Below are 26,525 nucleotides of genomic sequence, written 5' to 3' on the forward strand. Positions count from 1 at the left end.
CCTCACCCAGTGGCCATGGGCGGCAACAGTGGACAGCCGGGCACGCACACGTACACATCCCTAGCTGAGGATGGCCCCTTGGCCGCTGGGGAGCAGCCCAAAAGACCCACAGGCCGGCTCATCATGCACAGCATGGCCATGTTCGGCCGGGAGTTCTGCTACGCGGTGGAGGCGGCCTATGTGACCCCCGTCCTGCTCAGCGTGGGCCTGCCCAAGAGCCTGTACAGCATGGTGTGGCTCCTCAGCCCCATCCTGGGGTTTCTGCTGCAGCCCGTGGTGGGGTCGGCCAGTGACTACTGCCGGGCCGGGTGGGGCCGCCGCAGACCCTACATCCTCGCCCTGGGCGTCATGATGCTCTTGGGCATGGCTCTGTACCTCAACGGGGACACCGTGATATCAGGTCAGTGCGCTTCTCAAGGCGGGCAGGCGGGGAAAGGGCCCTCCTGTGCCACTCACTCAGTAGGGGTATTTGGATTTCTCTAGGGGACACTTAACAATGGCTCATCTCTCCTAGGTTTCCATGAACTTCCAACTTGGAATGACCCAAGTTCTGTGGTTGGGGAGATTTTACTTTTAGAAACATGAGAAGCATTGTTGTTGGCTTGGTGCCTGTGTGTGTGTGTGTATGTGTGTGTGTGTGTGTGTGTATTTTAAAACAGGATTAAATTTTTATCTACTTTATCAAGCTTAATATTTTCACATATTTATTAATTGCCACGGTTTTTGAGCCCATTACATATTGCTCAGGACTTTGTCAAATTAACCAGCTATAAATATTTGCAATAAATTACCTGTGTGTCCAAATAAGGGTTAATCCTGAGCAGAGGTTTATGCGGAGCTGCTTCGTGGGTGCAGACATCGGTCTGCAGCTCCAGGGGACATTTTGACCAATTCTGGACAAAAAAGACGTGATGGTGAGCACTTTTTCTAGCCACTAACCAACCACCAATTAATCAGTAATTAATCAGTAATTGGTGGTAGTAGATAAAATGTTGCACTGAAAAAAGGATCTTAAATGTAAAAATAGCACACATGTTTAGGCCTTTAACTCCCAGGCAAGCAGAATGTCTGATAATGAGGCAGGATAATTAGTTATCTTTCATATATATTTAAAAGAGGGCATAAGTACATAAATGTAGGGTATTTCTGGAAGAATCACAAGAAAACCCGGTAAGACTGTTGCCTCCAGGGAGGGGTACTGAAGGACTAGTGGTGAGAAATGGAGAATAGGCTTACTTTCATGCTATCATTTAAAAAACGTGTGCATATATTATGTGTTATTCTTAAAAAATTAACTGAAAGCAAGGAAAATTAAGATTGGATGAATGAAGTGTGGCATATCCATAGAATGAATATTATTTAGCTGTTAAAAATTGTGAAATTGATCTTCATTAATTGGAATGCGAAGGCAGGGAAAGAGCTGGTTATAAATGAGCATGTGCACATGGTCCCGTGAGCCAGTGCTTCTCAAAGCCTGGTCCTCCAACTGCAGCATCACTGGGGCTCTTGAGATGCAAATCCCCAGGCTCTACCTCAAACCTTCTGAGGAATCATGGGAGAACCATGGAGAATCATGGGAGATGGAGTCCAACCATCCAATCCATTAACAAGTCATCCAAGCGCTGGTTAAGTGTGCTAAAGTTTAAAAAGCACTGCATTAAGGCACAAATGTACACCTCTCTCTGTATGCGTGTAAGTGCATAAAGGGACGTGTGAAGGAGGGCCATCACTGGCGCTAGGATCTGAGGTATTTCCCCAGATTTTCTATATCGTTGAAATGGTTTATTATAAGCATGCACAATTTTTAAAACCGCTCAAAAGAGTTATGATTCAGATACCATAAAAGTCACCATTTTAAAGTGTACAATGAAGTACTTTTTAGTATATTGTCAAGGTTCTGCAACCATCACCTTACCTAATCCCACAACATTTCATCATCCCACGAGGAAACCCAGTAAGCATTAGCAGTCACACCCCATTCTCTCCTCCCCACCAGTAAAGGCAACCACTCCTCAGCTTTCTGTCTCTATCGATTTGCCTTTTCTGGACCTTTACTGGAATAATTGTTAAAATCTAAACGAAATAGTAAAGTTTTTATGTGGAAAACAAAACAAAATGAAAGCAAAGGGAGATCATGTGATGACAAGAAGTTTGGGTGGGAATAAAAACGCGAGTCATTTCAAGCCAAGATTTCGGTGCCCCATGTTTATTTCTCTTTTAGCGTTGATTGCTGACCCACGGAGGAAGCTGGTCTGGGCCATCACCATCACCATGATGGGTGTGGTTCTCTTTGACTTCGCTGCGGACTTCATTGATGGGCCCATCAAAGCCTACTTGTTTGATGTCTGCTCTCACCAGGACAAGGAGCGGGGCCTCCACTACCACGCCCTCTTCACAGGTAGGGAATATTCCAGAAAGTCTCTTCTCCAGCTCCCAGACAGAGAGGCCCTTCCACTGAAGCCATCCCGTTGAGTTTTTCTGAATGAATGGATCACTTGATGGAATGCTCCCGTCACGCGGGGCTCTGCTCTCAGTGTATTTCTCTAAACAAAGTCAGCTTGTGACCAGGCTGCGGAGTTTTGCAAAGGAAGTTTACATAAGAGCTTTCTGAAGAGCCATCTGTGGAGACTTTACAACCGAAATGAAAAGAGGCCTTGTGCACCTTCCATTTTGGTTGCTTAAAAAAAAAAAAAAATCAGTAATGTAGCATCAGCATTACTTCAGAGCTTGTTAAAAATGCAGTTTCCTGCCCCCCCCCCCCCTTTCAGTGACTTTGATTCCGTGGGTTTGGGGTAGGGGCCCAAAACGTGCATTTTTAATAAGTACCCCAGAGGAATCTGTGGCAAGTATCCCAAGAACCACGTTTGAAAAACAGAAATAGAAACAAACCAAGCAAATAAAAAACCCCTAGGAGATTTCTTAGTTCTATAAAGCACCAGCATTTCCTTGACCTCCTGGTTTGAAAGAAGCCATGGCAGGAGGGCCGTGGGGCTATTCCAGGGCTGTTCCCGGGGCTGTTGCGGGCCTCCTGTGGCTGCTGTTGGTCATTCACTTAGAGCTGTGCTACTAACACTCAGCATGCATTTATGGGACTGCTCTGGGGCTAGGGTCCTACCTGAGGCTGCAGCACCATCCCGGCCCGGGAGGATTTTTATATCTAGAGGGTCAGGGAGACTCTACCAGTCTACCTTATTTGATCAACTTCCTAGCCCAGCCAATCTATCTATTTCTTATTTTGCTATACTTTCTCTCCTCTCATGGCCAGGTAGGTCCCAATGAGAAGCAGGATCTCGTGTTCTGTTGTTTATGTCTCCATAGCCAAGAGCAGTGCCCACACATGGAAGCCATTGGGTCCATATTTGTTGTCGGAGCACATGTTTGAATGGCAAACACTGGAGGACTGGGGCTGCCCAAGATGGAGTGCAGTTCCTCTCGCTTCGGGGGAGGAGGGGGAGCAGGAGTCCATTCCTGTCTGTCACTGGCCCTGACCATCCTCTCCACAGCATAGAGATTCAACTGCGTGCTCCTCATTTAACTCCCGTAATTCCTTCCGCTCTATCATAATGCGCTGAAATCAATTACAGCAAAGCCATGGGAGACTTCTTGGCTTTTGAACACGACACATTGAGAAGTATATTGCTCTAATATTTGGCAATGTGGCTCACTTCCCAGTTTATGACAGTGTTAGTCTAGGCCAGTGGTCGGCAAACTCATTAGTCAACAGAGCCAAATATCAACAGTACAACGATAGAAATTTCTTTTGAGAGCCAAATTTTTTAAACTTAAACTTCTTCTAACGCCACTTCTTCCAAATAGACTCGCCCAGGCCATGGTATTTTGTGGAAGAGCCACACTCAAGGGGCCAAAGAGCCGCATGTGGCTCTCGAGCCGCAGTTTGCCGACCACGGGTCTAGGCCAAACAACCTCTGCTTTGCTGCCTCTGATATTCGAAGATTGAACCTCTATGTTTTGATTACTTTCTCAAGGCTAACACATGATAGTGTTTCTATGAGTTTGAGAAAATATTTGGAGGTTTTCTGCTGATATTAGCATAAGGTGTAGTCTCATCAAATAAGTATAATTTTGATGTATTACCTTGTTTCGGGATCTTACTACATCTGATCTGAGCTTTGTATTTATCCCTTAACTGTTTTCCAGCCTCTCACTTCCTCCTGTTTTAATTGAACCAATACATAGCTTCCAGATTCATTTTCCTAAAAGACATATCTGACTGGGGCTCAGTGACCCGCCCAGCGACCGGCAGTGGCTTCCCAGTCACCTACTGCAGAATCAACAAATTACTAGACAGGGTTCAAAGCTCCCCACCACCTGTTGCCATCCTGCTCTTCACGCTTTGCTTCCCACTACTCCGTCCACATTCTCTGTGCTCTAGACAATTCCCCGATATGCTCCTGGGGCACAGGCCTGGTCTGTTTTACTTGCCGCGTCCCTCCCGCTCCCAGCACCGCCTGGCATATCACCGGTGCTCAAAATAAATATTAATGGAACAAAGGAGGAGTCTGCCCTTTCCCTTTCAGCTCCTGTGTTTTTACTCACATTGAAACTTCCTTCCCCCTTTTCTGCCAATGGACATTAAAGTGGCTTGGAAACTTGCACCCACTTCCTAGGGAGAAGACTCCTCCCTCTGTCCTAAATGTCAGGCAAACTCAATTTCTAACTTGGTCAGGGACTTCACCCACCAAATAACCAAAGGACGGAGGTTTATCAAGTGGATGAACATAAAGGTATCACGAGGTGGATGTCTCTCACAGGAAGAGAAGGTGGAGGTGACAGTTCTAACAGTTCACCTCCGACATGCCCAGATTCACCTCCTCTTGGGGCCCATGTGGGCTGTTTGGGCTGTCATAACAGAATGCCACACAATGTTAGTTATTAATGTTCTGGCAAAGGATCTCAGGCCTGGAGCAAGGAACCATTTAAAAGGATTCAATGCCAGATGTTAATATGTATTTTGTTTCCTCCAGACCCACCAGGCTTGCAGTAGTTTTATTGGTAATGATTCCGTGAGGAACCGGCCCCATAAACATCTTTGGAAGCAGAAGGGGTAATTTGTGAGGCTCAGCCTCTTTGAACTTGTCTGTTTCTCAGTACTTTAGAGTATGCATGAGGTTGGCTCTGGTCTGAGTTTGACGGCTGGACCCCTTGTGGGCCCTTCTTTGTAAAGGCTGTTATCTAATGTGGCAGCAGATGTCCTTTGGATGCTCCAGCTGATGGCCTGGTGATGGATTCCAGGGTCCCGAGGAGGTTGATGTTGTCAATAGAGATAAACACTGTCGGCTATAGATGTGAGAGTTGGTGTTAGCCTTTGTTGGGGCTAAAATGACTGGGATTTTTATAAAGACTATCTTTGAAGATAAAATCCTTAGTTTAAGGAGTGGAAGCAAACAGGAAAGCCTCCAATTAATCCCCAAAGCCCCCTTCCGGCTTTTATCATGTCTGACAGTGTGAATAAAGCTTAAATATTTGGATGATTTCCCCAATCGTCCACTAGTCCTTCAGGGCATGTTCTGTTGGAACTTTTAGCTGCATCCCGCAGTAGCTTTGGAACAAACAAAACAGGGTGGCCTCTTTTGTCTTCCCGCCCCATCCCCGCTTACCCAGTCTGGCCCCAAAGAGAACGGAGGATGGGAAATTCTAAGCTATTTGTAGCAGGTGTCAGGTTTTACCTGACTGATTATTAATGAGTGAACCGACAGGGAAGACATAAAGAACACTTTTCCCAAGTTCTTGCACTGTGTGTGTGTGTGTGTGTGTGAGGTGATTTTGCCCAACGGTAGACGAAAGAAAGTGTTCTGAGCACGTTTTAGGTAGGTGAGGCTAAGCTATGATCCATATCATATCAACTTATTACATTTTCAATCCACGATGGCTTATTGGGAGGTAACCCCCATTGTAAGTCAAGGAGCATCTTCAGTCATTCTCTTTTGCTTCTGGGTGAGGCTTCAGAGTTAGGGCTTCTGTAGGAAGTCAGCTGCTCACTGGGTTTTGGTCTTGGTTCCGCCACTGTGTGTGCTAGTGTTTTACGGTATTGTCGTGCTAACCCTCAGGAAAGTCAGACAAGCAGGATCACCGCCCCCTTCCCCCCAGCAGGATGCCATCATCACATGATGAGAAAGCACACAGGTGGGAATGGAAACCGGGCATAATTCCAAACCCCTTCTTTTCACGCTGTCACCCGTCACTTAACCACCGTAGCCTGTGGCTTTCTCATCTAATTCAACTTCCTGAGCTCCAGACATCCTTCTACCTCTAGAGCTTTTGGATTCATCGATGTAGTGAACTTTTATAAACTTCATTGCTAATTAAGAGGAATCTTGTGATAGTTATTAATAGTCAACATCATCTTGTTACCATGAACTAAGCACCAAAAATAAACTCTTCAGAACTTCTCCATTTAAGTCCCCAGCTCACAGTTCTAAGTTCTTATTTATTACAGGTTTTTTAAAATAGTTGTTTACTTATCTGCTTCTCCTACTTGGAATTGCCTTCTTATTTATGGTCATATCCTCGGAAACTAGTAGAGTCTTTTACATATTTTTTAGTGCTCAGTAAATGTTTACTGAACCTTACACAACCTGTAGACACAAAACTGGACTAGGGAATCCTCCAATTATAGAACTCAACTGACCTAATAGAAATCCATAGCTGCATATTTATATGCATGATCTAGTCACCATTCCATTGAACAGTGGATGATTTATTTTACATATCAATTCTTTCAAATGGGCAGGTGTCTTCTAGTCTACATTTCCTCTGCCCAGTGGAACAATAAATTTGAAGGAGAGAAGAAGAATAGAAGGATTAAGTGACATTATAACTACCACTGATCTGGTTGCAAATGAGAAATAGTTTGAAAAAAGGAATGTGTAAGTTTTTCATAGTGTTAATTAAGGTCAGAGGTTCTCAACTGGGGGTTATTTTGCCCGTAGGGGACATTAGGTCATGTCTGAAGACATTTTTGATTGTCATAACTGGTGGGGAGGGTTGGAGAGGTTGTTACTGACAGATGGTGGGGAGAGGCCAGAGAGGCTGCTAACACCTTAAAATGCACACCACAGCCCTGTACAGCAGAATTATCCAGCAGCAAATGTCAGTAGTGCCAAGACTAAGAAACCCTAATTTAGATAGACCCTTGAATAATGCTTTGCACTTAATACATTCTTGATTGACTTGCTTGGCTTATCACATGACCTCTGACACCCTGGGCATACCCACAATTGGGTAAAGAGAGTCATTGTCTCACGGTGACCTAGAGGTGCCACAAATCCCAGAACTGCCGTCTGAATCAGCAACAGATTGTGGCTGCCTCAAGGACCTCCCCTTCCTCTCCGATCCTGGGCACCTACCACCTACAACAGATCACCATATGTGTCATTTAGCTGTTTATGTATATGCCAATCAGCAATAACTATATCATATGCTCCTGTTAGTAGAGAACGCCTGTTTTACTGCATTGCCCATCATTGGCCACAATTTCCCATAATTCCACATTAATACACTTTGGTACTCAGGGCATGGCAATGATACTTTATGTCTGTAATTCAGTGGTTAAGCAGTTGGTCATCTGTCAATATCCTCTATGGCAAATTGCAACTAACCAGAATGTGAAGTGACCAGACTTGTCCCCTCTCCCACCATTCTTTGACCTTTGCAAACTTTCATCACCTTAGAAAGCTATTTAATAGGTAAATGACAATAGAAATAATTCTTTATATTGCTGTCAGAAAGCAGTTTTCTTTGGGGCTCTTTCCGGCCAGGTATTTCAGTTTTTAAGTGTAAGAGTATAGTTTGGAAAGGCCACAAGAATTCTGACAGTGGCAATATTTACCATGCCCTTGGCTAAGCCTGCACCGTTTTCTAGTTATGACTCTACTAGTAGGTTACTCTTTCATTCTCATCCCCGTATTCTGAGTGAAGAAGTCCAAGGTCACAGCACGTACATGCGAGAGCTGAGTCGGGAGCCGCCCAACCCTTCCCATTTGCAGGTGTCTTGTCCTCTCCCTGTGACCTCTGCAGTCACAACCAGGCGCCTGTGCTGTCCTCAGGGGGCATCCCCCCCTCCCCTCCCGAAGGGAAGGGCCCTGGCAGCAGGGAAAGGGAAGTTGGTTTGCCAAATATGCTAACACAGCTCTCGCTTGCTTTCTAGGTTTTGGAGGTGCCCTAGGTTACCTTTTGGGTGCCATCGACTGGGCCCACCTGAAACTGGGAAGAGTGCTGGGCACAGAGTTCCAGGTCATGTTCTTCTTCTCCGCCTTGGTCCTCACTCTGTGTTTCATCATCCACCTGTGCAGTATCCCCGAAGCCCCACTTCGAGACGCTGCAAAGGACATTCTCCAGCAGCAAGTCCCGCCGGACCCTCCATTGTCATCAGACAACACGTACGAGTATGGGTCTATTGAGAAGGTTAAAAACGGTTATGTACCCTCAGAGCTGACGATGCAGGGGGAAAAAAGCAAAAATCCTGCTGAACAGGTAACGATGCAAATTCTTTTTTCTTTATTTGAGGAAACATATTCTTGTTCTTGCCAGTCTCATTGTGTTTTATTATTATTATTATTATTATGCTTTGTCTTTGTTTTGTTTATTTGATATGAAGGGTTTTGTGAAGTGTAATTGGATCTCCAAGCCCTCACTAGCTATTATCTTCTATCCTTAGAACTGAAACTTGGGACTTCAAAGAAAAGTGTGCGCATTTTTCTCTTTTCAGAACATCTAACAGGGAAGATGAAGCCACGTGCAAAATGCCAGACTGTACATATGAGGCCATGGAAGTATCTTCAGTTCTTGCATTAGGGCTGTAAATGTGTTTCTGCGAGTGACAGTGTCCCAGCGTTGGTAACTGTTGAATTTGTATTTCATGAGCTGATTAGATATTCCTGTTAGTCCACTCCCAGTGAACTGCTCAATGAATTAATTAGCTTAAAATTTTTAAAGAAAACTCTATAAAATGCCAGAGAAATGGAACCAGGTTAAGATGAAAAAAAAAAATGGTCAAGGGGAAGAGACTAGACCTATATTGACCAACTAGAGTAGCTAGTGGTCCATGAGGCTATTCAAATTAAAATTCATTAAAATGAGATAAAATGAAAGCTTCCGTTCGTTAGTTACATTAGCCACATTTCGAACGCTCCATAGGCCCTCGGGGCTAGTAGCTGCTGTATAGAATGCTGCAGAGATAGAACGTGTCCTTCACTTAGCAAGCTCTGTATCCTCCTTCAAGCTGGGTTTGAATACCAACACTGTGCGGTGCCAGCACGGCCAAGGGTGACCCTGAGTGGGGGCGGCTGAAAGGCTTAGAAAAGACAGACAAGAGAATGAAAGCTGGGTCTCGGTGGGACGCTGCTTCCCGAGAGACAGCGACGACGCCCACAAGCCATGTCTTTATTTTATAGCAGATGCCACAAGGCAAAGGAAGGGCGTGATCCAGATGTTTACAACATTCTCGTGGGTTTCAATCCTACTCAGCTACATGCACCTGAACTCTGTCAAGCCCACCTCACTCAGGCACGTGGGGCCACGTGTTCAGACCATAGGTTCAAGCTTACAACTACAGCTGTTGCTTATAATTATGCTGGGTGGTCCCTGCCCTCCAAGCTGGGACTTGCACATGGCCATGAGAGGACTGTGCCCTCTTATCAGTCCAAGGCTTGAACCTGTCCAAACACTGTAGCCGCTCCCCACACAACACCTCAGAGACAGAGAACAAAGGATTCCCTTACTGGTAAAGAGGTTGTGGAAGACCTGACTGTAAATCCTGGCTCCCGCAGCTGCCTGACCTGTGCTCTCCATTCAGAAAATAACTGTCAGCTCTTGCTGTGGGTAGCCTAATGATGGGGAGCATAGGTGTTCAAAGCCCGCCTCTTCCACCTCTGTAATGTCTGACCTTGGCATTTACATTTAGCTAAAATGAGAAAGGAGTTTTACCTACCTACAAGGGTTTTGTGCAGATAATATGAGCTTATCCATGCAAAGTTACTTAGAATGGTTCCTCCCACATAGTAAGGTGTTAGGTATCGATGCTGTATAAGCCTGGTCAGATGCTAAGTGCCCTCAGCACAAGTAGGGAACAGACTAGATCTGCACTCGCACAGAATTTCCAAGCACGCTCAGTGAGTCTCCTTCTCCTCTCCTCCACGAGCTCAACTTCTCTTGCTGGGGCAGGAGCTTTGGGACAATCAGGTTAGGATTTCAGTTGGGGCTCCTGAGGGAGTCATTATATAGGAGACCCTCATTAAGTTACACAAGATATAAGTTCATTTCTCTCTCTTATTAAGGCCCAGCTGGATGGATTGGGCTATCCTACTGATTCCACCAGGGACCTGGACCCTTCTGTTTTGTTGCTTGCATTTTGAACATGGAGCTTTTATCTCAAGGTCCAAGATGGCTTCTGTTATCATTATCACGTCTACATTTCTGCCAGCAGGGAGGAAGAAAGGCACACAACTCAAAAGTTGCAATCATCACTTCTGCTTACGTACTGTTGACCAGAACTTAGTCAGTGGCCACACCAAACTACAAGTAGCATGGAGACTATAGCCATGACTTGGAAGCCATACGCTTAATGAAACTTCCGTTACTCCTAAGAAACGGAACAGGTATTGCCAACTGTTAGTCTCTGAGTTCACTAGCTCCTACTCCCAGCAGCTGCCTGACCGTGTAACCTAACCTCGCAGAGCGCAGCGTCTTCATCTGTGAAGTGAAGAGAATGCGCTCCCCTTGCAGGGGGCTTCTAAGGGTTAAATAAAATCAAGCAGGTGAGAACGCCTAGCTCAGGGCTTTACCCATAGGGAAGTGTTATATGCCTGTTTCCTTTTTCTAAAGCACCACAAATTCAGAACGGAAACTAGGCAGGTTTGGAATGTTGGAGCAGACAGAATTTGGGGGCCATATTTTAATAACTAAAAGGAATGAGAAAGTGAATTGATAGATATGTTCAAATGAATGCAGTTTTATTATCCGCGTGCCTTCCCTTGTCTTGCCCTCTTTGAGAATCCCTACTCATTTCCTGGTGACTCTGCAGCGCATTCCACAATCCCTTGAGTCCAGAGCTTCCTCACTGGTCCCCTGTATCCTGATGTGGAGTCTTCACGTGAAGTTATTTCACTTCTGTCTTATTTGCTGACTCGCCTGTGTTTTCCTTACCGTGTGGTGAGGGAACTCCCTGAGGGAGGGCAGGGTGGCCTCGGTCCATTTCCTCATTCTTTTTTCTTTTAAATTGATCTTTCAACTATAGTTGACATTCAACATCACTGTATTCGTTTCAGGATACCACATAGTGATTGACATGGATATACCCTAGGAAGCCATCACCCTGTTCCAAAGCACAGCGCAGAGAACAGAGTCATTTTCTCATTCTTGGCATTTACCTCAGTGCCTGGCACACAGGAAGCTGGCAGCAAATATTCTGGCAGTTGTTTGTTGAATGAATGTAGCAGAAATGGCCGTCTGAAATATGGGTCTTGCTGGAATTTGTTTGGGTGAATAATGAGAATTGTCAAAATCGGCCCAGTTGTGTACACAGATCGTTCTTCAGCAGCTGTTAACCAAAGTCTACCCCAGCAGAACATCAGGATGGACCCTGTCCCTGCCTCAGAGTTGTCACCTATCAAAGTGCAACTACATGTTGTCTGACCTTAATAAATGCATAATTTTGAATAATTTTCAATTTCTAGAAAAGTAGCAGAGAGTAGAGAGAGCTCCTGTCTACTCTTCACCAGCTTCTCCCTAATGTTAGCATCTTATGTAACCATTTGTCAAAACTAAGATGTTACCGCTGGTACAATGCTATTAAGTAAAGAGAAGACATTTCTGTTTCATCGGTTTTTCCATTAATGACATTTTCTGTTCCAGGATCCAATCTAGGACGCCACACTGCATTTAGCTAAGTGATTTATCATGCTTGAAGCTGTGTTTTCTTTCAGCGGTATTTCAAGGAGATATATTTGCTACTTATAGTCAGTAGAAAACCTCATTTCCATCTATTCAATTACGTATTTGGATAAGAGCGGTGAGTCTTAGCAGCTAGTTATAAAAGCCTGCAAATAGTTTTCTCAAGAGTAAGTGCTTTGTTCTACTTGTTAGTTTAGTATTTTCCCAAAATGAATACAAAAGTAAATTTCAGCATTGCTTGGGTTTGAACTGGCAAACTTTTTACTTGCGTGAGGTCTTACCAAAGAGGCCTTGCATCTGCACACAACTGTGTCGGCGTTGGGTGTACCAGCCTGCCTGCTACCGTGCCTCCCTGATAGGGGAACGCAATGGAAGGGACTAACCTGGCCATCCCATTCCACCAACAGCTCCTCTTTTAGCATGAGCGTAGTGGTTTCCATCATAGGAAGAACACAGGGAGGAACTGAAGGCTATTGGGATGAGGCCTTCGCTTTATCTTGACCACACAGCAAACAGAGGAAACGTGAGAGTCTCGGTCTCTTGAGACCTGGCGAGTCCACCTTTCCCCACCCCAGGCTGCCCCAGGGACCATGGATCCCCCTGCCCACTCATTGCTAACAGACCAGGACTCTGGGGTTCCCAGTTAGACTGGAGCCCCCGCGTGTAGTTCTGTCAGGCAACATGAGAATCATGGGATATCTATGTTTTTGAGCAATGATTTAAAACACTAGAGGCCCGGTGCATGAAAATTCGTGCACTGGGGGAGGGGGGTCCCTCAGCCCGACCTGCCCCCTCTCACAGTCTGGAAGCCCTCAGGGGATGTCCTACTGATGGCTTAGGCCCGCTTCCATCGGGAACTGGGCCTAAGCTGCAGTCTGGCCTCCCTCTGCAGGAGGTGACCAGGCCGATCAGGGGAAGGTGCTGCCCCCATCACCCCACTGCTGCTGCCACTGCTGGCCACCGCCACGGCTGCCTGCCCTCAGCCCTCGCAGCCATCATGGCTTTGTCTGGAAGGATGTCCAGAAGGACGTTCAGCTGTCTGGTCTAATTAGCATATTATGCTTTTATTATTATACATAATATATTTGTAACACACACACACACACACACACACACACACACACACACAACCTCTATTTTGAGAAAAGCTACACAATACAGAGGAAAAAAAATAGGAAGGATATACACTGTATACCCCAAATGTTAACTGAAGTTATTTTCTCTGACTGATGGGCTAACAGGTAGTTTCAATTTTCTTTTCTAAACCCTTGTGGAGATTCAAACATTTCTATAACGGACAACTATTACTTTGAAAGTGAAGAAAAAATGTCATAGTTTAAGGAACAAAACAGGACAGGGTTTTGCTAAAGATAAGTAGCCATTACCCCACTTGTTGCCCTGTTGATTAACTCCGACTCAGAGTGAGGATCCAATGAAACAAGTGAGCAGGAGCTTTTTGAATGGCCTAAAGCCCTCCACACTAGTAAGAAAGCACATGCGTCAAATATCATTAACTTTCTAGTATGTTCCACACACACAACACTGTAGGCTCTGATTGGTTTTGTTATTTGCTTTAAGGAACAAAATGAGAAACCAGATTCTAAATACAGAGCAACGTATCTTAAGCCCAAAGCCAAGCATCCGACTCCTCATTGCAAATGCGCATCTTGGGAGCCTCCAAGCTGAGCAATGGGAGACTCCACCACGTCGGGGCCATGGCCCTGGCCGTCACTGTGTGTCAAAGCCATCACTTCCCAAGATGAGGGCGGCTGTGCAATTTGTGAACCGGGAAATGTTTTCTTTTAATGATGAGAGGCCTGAATGATTTCTGAGTTCAAACCATAGCATTCACCGGCAATGCCTCCATGCCGTCACTACCCCCTTCACTGTCTCAGTGGTCTCCTTTGGAGTGGACTCTTGTGAGGTTCTCTTCCCCACCGATGGCTCTGTGCCTTTCCACTTAGGAATCCATCCCACCCCATCTCCAGTGGACATGGGCACACAATACGTGCAAGACACGAACTCCCAGGGGCTCAGACCACTGAAAGGGCTTTGCCAAGGGAGCTGATGAGTCAGAGAACAAGAAGCCAGCTGAATTCTCATTCTGAGTTGAAATACTAAAGGAGCTTTGAATATGTATATTCCCATCTTTTGCAGAAATATTAGACACAGTCTGAAAGCTCATATTTGTTTTTGGAAGAAGGGAAATATTAGGCTAACAATGAAAGCAGGCTGAAAAGCATGTATAAGGCAGAAGCACAAATGAATATTTGGAATGAGGTGGAATACTTGCTGGCCAGATACACTTTATAAAATTTTGCATTTTGGGAAGACTGGAAGGAAAGTGAAGATAAATCAGTTAGTTGTGTCTCAGTCTATACCTTTAGCTGCTTCTTCCTGTGGTCAAGGAAAAGGTAGTAATTCAGCCTTGAGTTTCTGCTGTGCTCACCATTTATTTTGACAGACACCATATTTCACATTCAGAAAGCAGTTATTTTTCCTAAGTCCAAGGGAAGGTCTATACTTTTAAATATTGAGTAAATATAAGCAAATCAGTTTAGTCATGTCAGTAGACTAAATACTATAAAATTTATGAATTAAAAAAAGCAACTTATACAACAAACCTATCATGAGTAAATGCAATTTTCTGCAACAAGGAACTAAAAGCATTATCATTATAAGGTCAAGAGCTATAAACACAGATGCGGTTACAGTTAAAACAGAAAATCTCAGGAGACCATCTTATAAATAAACTAGAGGCCCGGTGCACGGATTCATGCACATTGATAGGAAATTAATTAGAAGGTGGCTGGTGGGATGGGACTGGGTGAGAGAGGCTGGACACGCCCTCCAGTCAACCTCCCATAGTCCCTCCCTGGCTGGCCACACCTGGGGTGGCACCATGGCTCGAAGGGCTCTGCAGAGTGAGCAGGGTCCCTCCAGCAGGTGGGGGTCCCTCGGCCTGGCCTGCAGGGATCGGGCCCAAACTGGCTCTCCAACATCCCCCGAGGGGTCCCGGATTGCGAGAGGGCGGTTCTTGGGTCACACACCCCAGAATCGGGCTCCCTCCTCTCTGATTACAGGTACGTCACCCAAGAACTGCAGCTGCCAAGTCGCTGCAGCTCGGCAGCTCCTGTGTTGAGCATCTGCCCCCTGGTGGTCATTGAGCATCATAGCTACCAGTCAGATGGTCAGGCGGTCAGATGGTTGCTTAGGCTTTTATATATATAGACTAGCCAAGACCCAATTTCATTGTGTCAAGCTTCAAATAAATAAAAACCTGACAAGAAAGACCCCAGCACGGTTTATGTCTATAATCTCAGGGTCTTCAGGGCAGCTGACTGCTTAGTATTTCTGAGGTTTCTTTCTTCTCTTATATGACAAGATGTGAAAGGCTATTTTATTCTTTGTATTTCAAAACAGCTGTGCCAATAGTTTAATTTTTTTTTATTCTCTCAAGGCTTCTTCTGACCAAAAAATTTGGAGCCTTTGGTTTTTACAGAATAGTCATCTAAATTAAAGAGTTTTGGGCATATGTATCCCAAAATTGCGCATGTATGTATGTGTGTGTTTGTTCTACAGAGGTCTCACTTCTGACCCAACATGGGGCTTAATTTGCATGTGTTGGCTGGTGGTGGGATCTTTGGAAATAAACTGGTAGGAGGTACCTGGCCAAGAGCAGGGAGCCAGTTGGCTCTCTGTATTTGTTTTCTGTTGCTACATAACAAATTAACATAAATTTAGCAGCTTAAAACCACACCAGCATACTCTCTCACAGTTCTATACCTTAGAAGTCTGGGTGGGCTCAACTGGATTCTCTGCCCAGGGCCTCCCAAGGCTAAAATAAAGTGTCAGTGTGAGCTGTATTCTTAACTTAGATGCTCAACTGGGGAAGAATAGGCTTCTGAGCTCATTCAGGTAGAATCTAGTTCCTTGTGGTTGTAGGACTGAGGTCCCTGTTATCTTGCTGACTGTTGGCTAGGAGTTACTCTCATCCCCTAGAGGCTACTCTCAGAGTTTTTCTACATGGCTCCCTTTATCTTTAAAACTAGCACTTTTCCTGCTTTGAACTCTGACTTCCCCTTCTGCTCCCAGCCGGAAAAAAACTCCCTGCTTTTTAAAGGGCTCATGTGATTTGGTTAGGGTCACCCAGATAATCTCCCTTTTGATGAACTCAAAGTCAACTGATTAGTAACCTTAATTATATCTGCAAATTCCCTTTGGTATCTAAAGAATACACAATCACAAGACAACACCAGGAGATAGACATCGTGGGCCTCTTAGAATTATCTACCACATTTTCAGAGTCAGGAAATCTGAGCATTATGGCAGTCTGTGAGCTTTGTCCTCATGCAGTTGTTCTGTCATTCAAAGATAGGATGCTAGATGTCTCTTGCATGTTAGCCCAAAGCAAGCTCTATTTTCAGTCCCTGTCCCCTCAGGTCCTCAAAGCCACATTCTGGGACTGAAACTGCTAAGCATCTACACATACTTAATATCTCCTAGAGACCACTCTATGGAAATCTTAGTGCCATGCCCAGAAAGTGCGACCCTGTGTGATGGTGGACTGACAGAGATGTAATATGGCTGTGTGCTCTGGCTCCCACAGCTGGCTGCGTGTCTGCACACAAGGTCACACCTGCTTTATGTTTATTCCAGGTTCAGAGGACAATGACCATGAAGTCACTGCTGAGGGCACTGGTGAATATGCCTTCCCACTACCGCTGCCTTTGCATCAGCCATCTCATTGGATGGACCGCCTTCCTGTCCAACATGCTGTTTTTCACAGATTTCATGGGCCGGGTAATGAACATGTCTGTATACATACTCACTGACTTGCACATCAATCTTTCAGTCAGTACCTGTGGGCCTTCTTTGGGGCTAGCCTCTAAGATGGGCACATGAGAGTGTAGGAAAGAGTACTTTTAAGGGGCTGTCTTATAGACAGGTTCTAGGGGCAAGTTACGACACCCTAGACACCTGGAGGATACTATGGACCAGTACTTGATCAAAACAGCAAATAAGAGAAAATCGGTGTGAGCTGTAGCAGTCATGGCAAGCTTAATGAAGGGGGTGCAGTATGAGCTGGACCTTGAAGGGTGAATAAGAGTTGGAGAAAGAGAGGAGAGGGAAAAAATACTCCCAGCAGGAATAGGAATGGCATTTGTGGAGATGAGTCAGAAGCCTATTGGCTGTACCAGAAGTGGTGGGCAGGCTAGCCTACGTTGGGTGGGGCCAGAAGTTGGGTGGAAGGAGGGACATAAGTGATCCCGAGAGATGTTGTTTAGACTTGATGCAGGCGTGTTAAGGCTTCCTAAAGGTCCTTGCGTAGGGGTGTGAACGGATGAAATGGGGGCTGTGGTCACGGGAGGATGAGCTCTGTGCCCTAGGAAGCGGCCCTTGGGCAGGGCCATGTTGCTCCCTAGGGGTGGAGGAACAGGGTATAGGAAGAGGGGTCCCTACCACCCTGCATTAGGAGCTCAACAGCCCGAATCTCTCTTTCAGATCGTGTACCATGGGAATCCCTACAGTGCACACAACTCCACCGAGTTTCTCATCTACGAAAGAGGGGTTGAGGTCGGATGCTGGGGCTTGTGCATCAACGCAGTGTTTTCCTCCCTCTATTCTTGTAAGTCTCCTCCTCCTATGGCGTCTCCTAAGGGCTCTGGTCCAGCAGAACGTTGGATTTTATATTTCTATATTTATTTATTTATTTATTTATTTATTTATTTATTTATTTATTTACTTATTTACTTACTTATTTTGCTTTTTAAAATACCAGATTCTTGATAAATATATGGAGAGCCGGGAAAACTATTCCTTTAGAAAGGACCACATGAAATCCTTTTTCATAGGGGATTCTAGCTGTCATTTTCCTCAGTGATTACTCTGTCTTTATAATCAGTGTGTCCCTGATCAAGGTCTCCTGGAAAATAAAAGGAAATCTTGTGAACAAGATGTGAAGTGTTGGATGGAGCAGGGGTGGAGTCCAGCAGAGTCTTAATTACCAACAAGCCTGGGTTCCACTGGCGTGAGATCATGGTGGAGTTTCATAGATAACGCTTATCAGATTTGTAGATGGCACAAAATAGGATGGATGGGTAATATGCTAGGTGACAAAATGAACCTGTAAAATGACCTTAGCTCAGACGAGCTGGGTGGTATGTTACAGGAGCACTGTTCCATATTGAGGACAACGGCTTCCTTCCCAGGTCCCAGCTTCCCATGGGGTTTGGAGCCTATTAACCCCCCTCCTCCCCTCTTCCTCCTCCTCCCCCCTCACAGTTTCAGCTGTGAGGACACTGTAAACAGAGGCATTTCTGCGATGGGTTTTAAATTAGTCCAAACTGCTGTGCTCCAATGCTGGGCATCACACAGGCTCCTTTTGTGCTGGCTAATGGGAATGGAAATCTCCAAGAGGGTATACACTGAATCAAGTGAAAACTCCGATCAATAAAAATATATGCAGGCCCCCATTTGGAGTGGGAATTTGGGAGCTCCTCTGGCATTGAAGGGAGAGTAGCTTGTCCCCTATGCAGAGCTCTAGGCTATGGACAGGCCCTGGGGACAGCAGGGGCCCAGATCAGGTAGGAGAGGGTTGGCGATGGGGGCAATGCCTGTTACCACGCTCAGGGCATCATTCTGTCACTGACTTGTGCTTCTTGTGGGGGAATGGGGTGCAGGTATGTAAAGACCCCTAGTCTGGAGTTCAGCCTTTTACTAGCCTCGGCATAGCAGGAAACCTGCTTTGAGGTCAAGAACCTCTCTTCAAAACGTAGCACAACTGGGACAGGGCACCTCACATAAACATATAAGGAATTCATGAGCCCAAGTAGCATAAAACCATAGAGTTGGTTACCTGTAGATGTGCTATAACCAAATAGTGGTGGCATAAAGCTAACATTTCCCACACACACCTTCTTTTTCCCCTCGGAGTATGTGAACTAAGAGAATTCCAGGGGGAAGATTTTAAGCACTGAAAATAGAATCAGGGAGTGATAGATACAGGGTCTCACAATCCATCTCAGTCCCTATGTGCTTTCCAGAGGTGGGGGACTATTCACTACTCCCCTCATTCTTGTAAGAGGAACACATTTTCCACAAGTAACCACCATTTTAATTTTGTGTCAACTTTAACCTTTTTTAAAAATCAGATAATTCCTACTAGGTATTATTAGTCTAGTGTGAGTTACTGTATGAATTTCATGGCATTTGAAATTTTAAAAGCATATTATCTGTAGGCCCTTTCTATTTATAATCCCTATACAAAATAAACTATTACTTGAATAGTTTGCCAAAGTTATATGAAACATATAAAGTGTTATGTAAAAATCTATAGGATTCCTATCGTTGTAAATTAGAACTAAAATTTTATGTATAAAATACCAAGCAGCCCTACCTAAGGATCTTCAGGGGCTCTCATGTCCATAGGATAAAGTCAAAGTCCTGCACTTGGCATTCCAGGAGTGAGGCTTGGCTCCCACTGTGACCTCCGTCACTCCCACACAGATTAACTAGCCTCGTGACGCACCACAAAGACCTTCTCATCTCCGTGCATTTGCTACTGCTTTTTGTTTCTTTTTCTAAATGAACCGCTCTTCCTAGCTCCCCACCTAGGAAACTCCTAATGATGCTGTTAAACCCAGCTCACATGTGACCTCCTCCGTGAAATCGTTCACATCTTTCCCCTGCACCCCAACCCACCCTAGGCAGAATCAGTCATTTCCTTCAGTTCCAGAGCATACACACAATCCTCTATTTGGGGCTCATCATAAAACGTCAGATGCAAATCCAGAATTTCTATCAGGATGGAGCTTGGCCGGGCAGCCTGGCTGCTGCAGTGGGGACCGGGGTATGGTGGGTGATAAGTGGCTTGTTTTCAAGCTCATTGCATAGCAAGCACTCTTAGGTCAATGAGAATAGCAACAGTGAGTATCACAATATAGCCCATTGTTCATATCATATACTGCTATTCATAGCTGCTGCTTAAACCCGTCATTTACCTTCCGACCCCACCAGAGGCACAGTGCTCCCTACCAGGTGTCAGGCCCAGCAGACCCAGGTACCAGCTTGGCCCTTTTACTTACTGATTCCTCTTCCTGAGTAGAGCATTTTGTGCCAGACTTACAGTCTTTGTACTGAAGTTGCTCATGTTTCCAAAGATCTCTTGATCCTTCTCTGCCTTCTCCCTTGGATAAAGAACATTCCCCTAATGAATATTAATGGTATCTGTGAGGCACTGAGGCACCTTAGGTGACTTTTTCTGCATAGATACAATCATTAAGCAAACAGTAACAGACATGGCTCTATACTGCTGTCATTGTCAGCCTTGACAACAGTCCTCCAGGGATGGTACAAATTCAACAGGGGAAGCAATGCCACACTTGTCCTTTTCAGAGCTCCGTCCTCCATGGATGACCTACAACCATGTTCAGTTTTATAATTGATTCAAATGTAATGAAGATTAAGGTTATTGTCTATGCAATTGTAAGTCCAATAATTTTTTGGAAAGATATGGAAATCTCACTCTTGAATAGGCTCATTTCAAGTATCTATCATTGATCCCCTGGGTCCATGTGTTCCATTATAGAGGGGCAGGGGAAAGATAGGAATGTATGTATTAAAGACAACTGATTGAAAAAAGGAAAATGAACATTTTTAGGGATTTTCCATGGTGGGAAACAATGTAAAACATTCTAAAGCAGAATTTTCAAATTTTAAAAATGAACTGTACCACAGTACCTTCATGGGCAAGCCAAGTTTACCTGCTGGGATGGAACCCAAGAGTCAATGAAATAACAACAGCCACCACTAACTGAATGTCTTCTGTGTGCTCAGCATTGGGCGGGGAGAGTTCACGGACATTTTATCTCGTTCGATGCTGACAGCAATCCCAAAGAAAGACTTTATTAGTCCCCCTTTTCAGATGAGGAAGCTGAGGTTCTGAGAAGTTAAGGAAGTTGTCCACAGAGAGTGGGGGAGCCGGCGATGAATTGGCAAGTCAGGGGAGGTGTGTGCAGACAATGCACGTCTTCTGCTTCCTTCTCAGGTACAAAAGCATCAGGAGGGGTGAGGGAGCGGAATGACCTGGATCATTCTGGAAAATCTGGCAGTTTTCACTTCCTCCAACCTGATTTTGGGCCGTGGGGCCAAGGACGGCCTGGGTTGGTATTTAGGTCCTGTTAGGCTAGACCCTGGTGAATCAGAATGGCCCCCACTTTTCTTCCCTGTCCTGCAGTCCCAGGTCCATGGCCAGGGCCAACATTGCCGCCCCTCTTCTGTGTCCCGCTGTCTGCTGAACAGTGCCTGGTCCTTCTGTGGGAAAGGAAGTCAACCTCGCAAGCAATTTCCAGGGTTTTATTCAGGGTTAAAAACTGATTTCACAAGCCCGCCGTTGTCAAGCGCAGATGAGGAGGTTCTTTTGTTCGAGACTCAGTATCAGAAAAAAGGCTCCTAAGAAAAGTGAATCTTCAAAAGAAGGGATTGTGTGAAATGATCAGTGTTGCGAGGCACTGCCCGCTGTAATTTCTCCCTCTTCCTCCCACAGACTTCCAGAAAGCTCTGGTGTCCTACATTGGATTAAAGGGTCTTTACTTCGTGGGGTATCTGCTGTTCGGCCTGGGGACGGGACTTATCGGGCTCTTCCCGAATGTCTACTCCACCCTGGCACTGTGCGCCTCCTTTGGCGTGATGTCCAGCACCCTGTACACCGTGCCCTTTAACCTCATGGCCGAGTACCACCGCGAGGAGCAGGAGGAGCAGGTGCGTGGCGTACCTCTGCGCCGGTGACTCCAGGCTCACCTGAAAACGGGGGGATTTGGTAGGAAAGTATAAGGCAGAGCTGGAAAATAAGGATTCTTGAAACAGCAGCACTAAAATACCAGCCAGATGTAATGATGGTCTGAGCAGGCCATGGCCACCTGCCCAGCCCACCCCTCCTCCTCCTCACTCTGAAGCCCTGTCACCCAGAGACAAGGAAAGGGAAACCCGGGCTTTCTGACAGCTGCCTCACGTGTCCCGCGCACCTGGGGCATTTCGGGGTCCCCAGCCGCTGCAGAAGTGTATGGTGGGGTTTCTGGGTTATTGGTTGAGGGCAGGACGTTCCTAGGCAACAGTTTCCTTGGAAGTCCCGATGGTGGTACGCAGGCCCTGTGTGCGTGGAGGGAAGCTGGTCCCAGGCGGTCACTCCCACCAGCTGCCCGAGGGAGGCCAGAGAGCAAGGCCCTAACCCGCCCTAAGAGGACACTAGGTTGGGGATTTCTGCTCTAAGATGATCACATCTTCTTACCAACATATGCAACTTGTTCCCCATGGAAGTAGGCTTACAGTTTCTTAGCTGGAGCCGTGATGTAAACGCTGGAGGTAAGACGGAGTTTGACCCAGCCTAGCCTGAAACTGCAGTCCCTGAAGGCGCGCCCATGTGATGCAGCGCGGGCTGTCTCTTGCTTTATGTGACCTGGCGAATGCCGCCGCAGGCAGAGAGCACCGGAGTTAAAACCTTTCAAACCAGCGTTCCGCTGCCTCATCCCCTGGTGAACATGTCCCCAATGTTTCAGTGCCGGCGGGGTCCCTATTAAAGAGGCAGCTGCCATGAGGGACTGTCCCTCCGAGGAGAGTGGTCCGTGGTTCTAGGGCAGAAATGCAAAGCTTTGCACTCGGAGAAACCCGTCACGTCCTGCCTCCGCCACTTGGCAGCTGCGTGACACGGGGTGTTGTTCACTGGTTTATGAAATACTACTTAAAGGCAGGTCACCGAGGAGACATAGACACATGGTCCAACAATCCCAGGGATACACAGAGAGTGCACCCCTCCCTCCACTCTTTTCCTGCCTCCCCTCGCCCCTACATGTAACCACGCTTAGGTTCTTGTTTATATTTCCAGTACTTTTAAATGAAAATTAAGCAATATGAATCTGTTTTCTTCTTTTCCCTTTATATTTGAAGGATAATATGCATTTGGGGGGCACAATGTTTTTTTTGTGTTATTTTAATAGTATAGGAATTATCTAACTCTCAGAGCCTCAGTTTTCTAATCAATCAAATGGGAATAATATGCCCACCTTATGGGGTTGTTAGCTGTTAAATGGAATAAGATAGTATAGATAATCTGCCTAGCATACTGCCTGCCTAGCACCTGCAAAGACTAAAAAAAAACCCGATATTATTATTATTATTATTATTATTATTCTCATGGGGATCATGATAACATGTACATCTGGGAGGTGGTAGAGTATGAAACGAAGTAACATGTGAAAGAACCTTACACAGCACCTAGCACATGACAGACACCCAGTAGATGGCAGATTATGAAATGATTCAGACCAAATATCAAATATTAATCAAGTATTAATATACTAACCTAATCAACCATATTCTGAAAGGCTGAATTCCTTTTTTATGTTGCTTCTCCTTATGTATATCTGTGATTCAATATCCTCCTAAAAATGTTTGCATTTGTAGCACTGATGAAGGAGAGAGTGGGGCAATGTATTGTTTTCACTACATCGTATTAACTGACTTTTAGGAAGAGAGGATTTTACGTCTATTAACCATTTAACTGCCATGGGTGTTAATGGTGGAATGTAGGACTTTCCGGCAGCCTTAGGGGAGACGGTGAAGATTCTTGGCCACCTTAAACCAGGGCTTGGCAAACGACATCCGTCTCCTTGCCAAATGTGGTCAGCCACCTGCTTTTGTACAGCCGGGGAACAAAGAATTCTTTAAAACATTTTAAGTGATTTTTATAAAAAATCAACAGAAAGGTAACATTCGGTGACAAGTGAAAATGACACGAAACTCAAGCACCCGTGTCCGTGAAGTTGTGCTGGAACGCAACCGGGCTAAGCGCTGCAGCCGCTTTCCCTCGGCCCCCGCAGAGGGTTGAGGGGTTGCAGCCCCGCTGGAGCATTGGCCATCTGGGTCTTACAGAAAGGCTGCCAGCATCTGCCCTGGCGCGTTCCGCGTCCATCACACGCTGTCCGTGTCTCCCTTGCAGAAGCAGAAGGCCCGGGCAGGGGCCCCGGACAGCGGCGGCCGCGGGCAGGGCCTGGACTGCGCCACCCTCACCTGCATGGTCCAGCTGGCCCAGATCCTGGTCGGAGGGGGCCTGGGCTTTCTGGTCAACATGGCCGGGAGCGTGGTCGTGGTGGTGATCTCGGCCTCTCTGGTGGCACTGATGGGCTGTTGCTTTGTGGCTCTCTTTGTGCGATACGTGCAGTAGGTCAATAAAGAGACATTGTCCCTCACCTCAGACGCAGGAAATCGGTCTCTCCTTCGGCTCCGCAGCTCTGGGGTCTGCCGGCAGCAAGCTCGGTGCTCTGACTGCGGCTGCAGTAACGTGCCCGCCCCCACTCTCACCCAGCTCCTGCACAGCAGCCCCCACATTGCAGGCACCGTTTGTCGCAGGAGAGACTGGATTACCTCTCCATCCACTGGTGGCCCAGGGTACGCGCAGGCGAGGCACCCACACGCCCCTGTCTCACTGTGACTCAGGGCAGGGTGGAGAGGTGGGCTGTTCCCCATGGGGCCTCTCAGGTCTTGGGGAAACCTGGGAAGCAGATGAATTTACACACGACTCCTGGATTTATTCTAGGGTGTGTGTGTGTGTGTGTGTGTTTTAAGGAATTTATTTTTATTGTTGGGAGTATTACAGATTGGGGGTCATGTGTTTTTTTTTTTAATCAAATTCACCAGTACTCGAAATATTGCTGGTGATTTATCTTATGACATTAACCTACCCCTATTTAATTCATATGAAACTCGCTCGTTTGGATTCATGTTAACTTAGGACATCCTGGGCAAGTCTGCCTGCACAGCTCCTGCTGGAGGACTCGCCGCCTCCGGGCAGCTCCTGAGGGCACAGCGGAATAGATCTCTCTAGTCTGCACCTGTCCCATCCCTTGGAGACCCTGGGAAAGCCTTTTGCAAACAGCCTCCCTCTCCTGCGGGCTCTTGTCCAAGCCAGGCTTCTCCTCCAGCCCCTCCCCTCCCCCGCTGCCCACGGTCCAGGGCGGCAGCAGCCTTGAGAGACGGCATTGGCGGCTGCCTGGACAGACCAGGGCTGTAGGGCTGGGCTGGCGAGTCCTGGCTTTGCTGCTCATCAGCAAACCACTGACTGCCCCCAAGGCACTTGCTCATCTGCACGTTGGGGGTGATGATTCCGATCTCGGGGAGTTGTGGCCATTAATAACACGTGACACTTGGAGCGTGCTGCTGCCCCTCTGAACGCTCCGCCCGTGCTAACACAGCAGCCTGGGAGCGGGCGTGTGGCCAACCTCCAGTTCGCAGCAGAGGGAACCGAGGCGAACAGGCAGTCTGTACCTTATCGGCAGCTGCGCAGCTCGTTCGTGGCCGAGCTGGGCTTTGAAACCAGGCACTCTGTTTCTGCTCTTTCCTCTCAGAGCCTGGAGGATGGCAAGTGGCCTGCACTGGATGAATGACAGCTACTGTCACTATTGATGAAGGCTCCCATCCTGATGGCCCAGGCCTTGATCCGCCCTTCTGTCCTAAGTGCTTGTCTGCACAGCTCCAGCTGTGCCTGCGCAGGGCAGGATGGAGACTGGCCCGATGGCTTTTACAGGTTAAAAAACATCCGCGGTTCCTTTCCCTGCCTCACCTTGGGGCCCGGTAGTGTAGTCATGGCCTCAGATGAGCTCCTAACTTACCAAAACCTGAGTGCTGGCGGGAATTGGAGAAAGGAAATGAGCTGCTTGTGGGAACAGACGCTGGGATGTGCCCCATTGCTCCCGTTCACAGGTGTGTGGGAGGATGGATGGCTTCAGTGGCGTGGGCGGCCCCTTTGGGGCAGTGATGCTGAGGAGAGGAAGTGTGCTCTATGGAAAGTTTGGGGTTCTCTTTCACACCCCTGCAGGGCCCAGAGCAAGGGCCTGAGTCCACAGCCCACCCCTTCTCCTTGCACCCCTAGCTCTGTCCAGCACCCCGAGAGCCCCGGTGTGCACTTTGGCATCGGGACATCCATAGCCTTCCCACCCCCCACCCCCGTACCACACCTGCAAACAGCCACCCTCAGCCAGCCCTCACGCCCCAGGGTGCAGAGACTCAGTGCTGTGGTCACCCCGTGGGGGGTGGACTGGGAAGGGACCCACCAAGGCCTTGTAGATCGTCTCAGGCCATTTCCACGGGGATTCTGAGGTCCAGGTGCTGGAGCGTAATCTAGAATGCAGGTGGGGCCCAGGCGCCAGGTGGCCGTGTGGCTTCATTGCCACGGGGGGAGGGGTGTCGGTGGAGGGGAGGCGAGAGCGGAGTCCTCTAGTAATCAAACCCCAGGTCTAAGGGCAGTACTGACGAGTACCAGCCTCAGAGCATAGCCAGAGAGCGGACCCCTAGTCATGGTGCGGCAGCCTCCCCCTCCCTCCCAGCTTCCCCAGTGGCCTCAAACCGCAGCTCCCAGCTCACCCTCTCCTCTGGCTGCTGCTCAGGCTTCCAGGTGGCGGCTGCAATGGTCTTGATTGCCTCCTTTTCTGATTGCCTCCTTTTCGGCTTAAGAGCCACTCTCTGCTGCTACTGGGTTATCACTCCTGTGGGGGGCAGTGCTGGGTGAGGGCATCCGGGACAGCCCTGTGATCTGGCCACTTCCAGTCCATGTGTGGGGGTGG

General features: G+C 47.0%; 1 protein-coding gene across 1 annotated transcript; it reads left to right on the top strand.

Annotated features, from left to right (window-relative positions):
- SLC45A2 (solute carrier family 45 member 2) lies at window positions 1-24,130 on the top strand (the record flags this gene model as incomplete). The annotated part of the gene is made up of 7 exons (XM_080678671.1): window positions 1-400; window positions 2,222-2,398; window positions 8,168-8,493; window positions 16,570-16,713; window positions 17,416-17,539; window positions 21,458-21,672; window positions 23,906-24,130. The coding sequence occupies exons 1-7, from the start codon at window positions 16-18 to the stop codon at window positions 24,128-24,130; spliced, it is 1,596 nt and encodes a 531-aa protein (XP_080534797.1). The 5' UTR covers window positions 1-15.
- Window positions 24,131-26,525: the final 2,395 nt, after the last annotated feature.

The sequence above is a fragment of the Plecotus auritus genome, assembly GCF_963455305.1.
Source record: "Plecotus auritus genome assembly, chromosome: 7".
NCBI lineage: Eukaryota > Metazoa > Chordata > Mammalia > Chiroptera > Vespertilionidae > Plecotus > Plecotus auritus.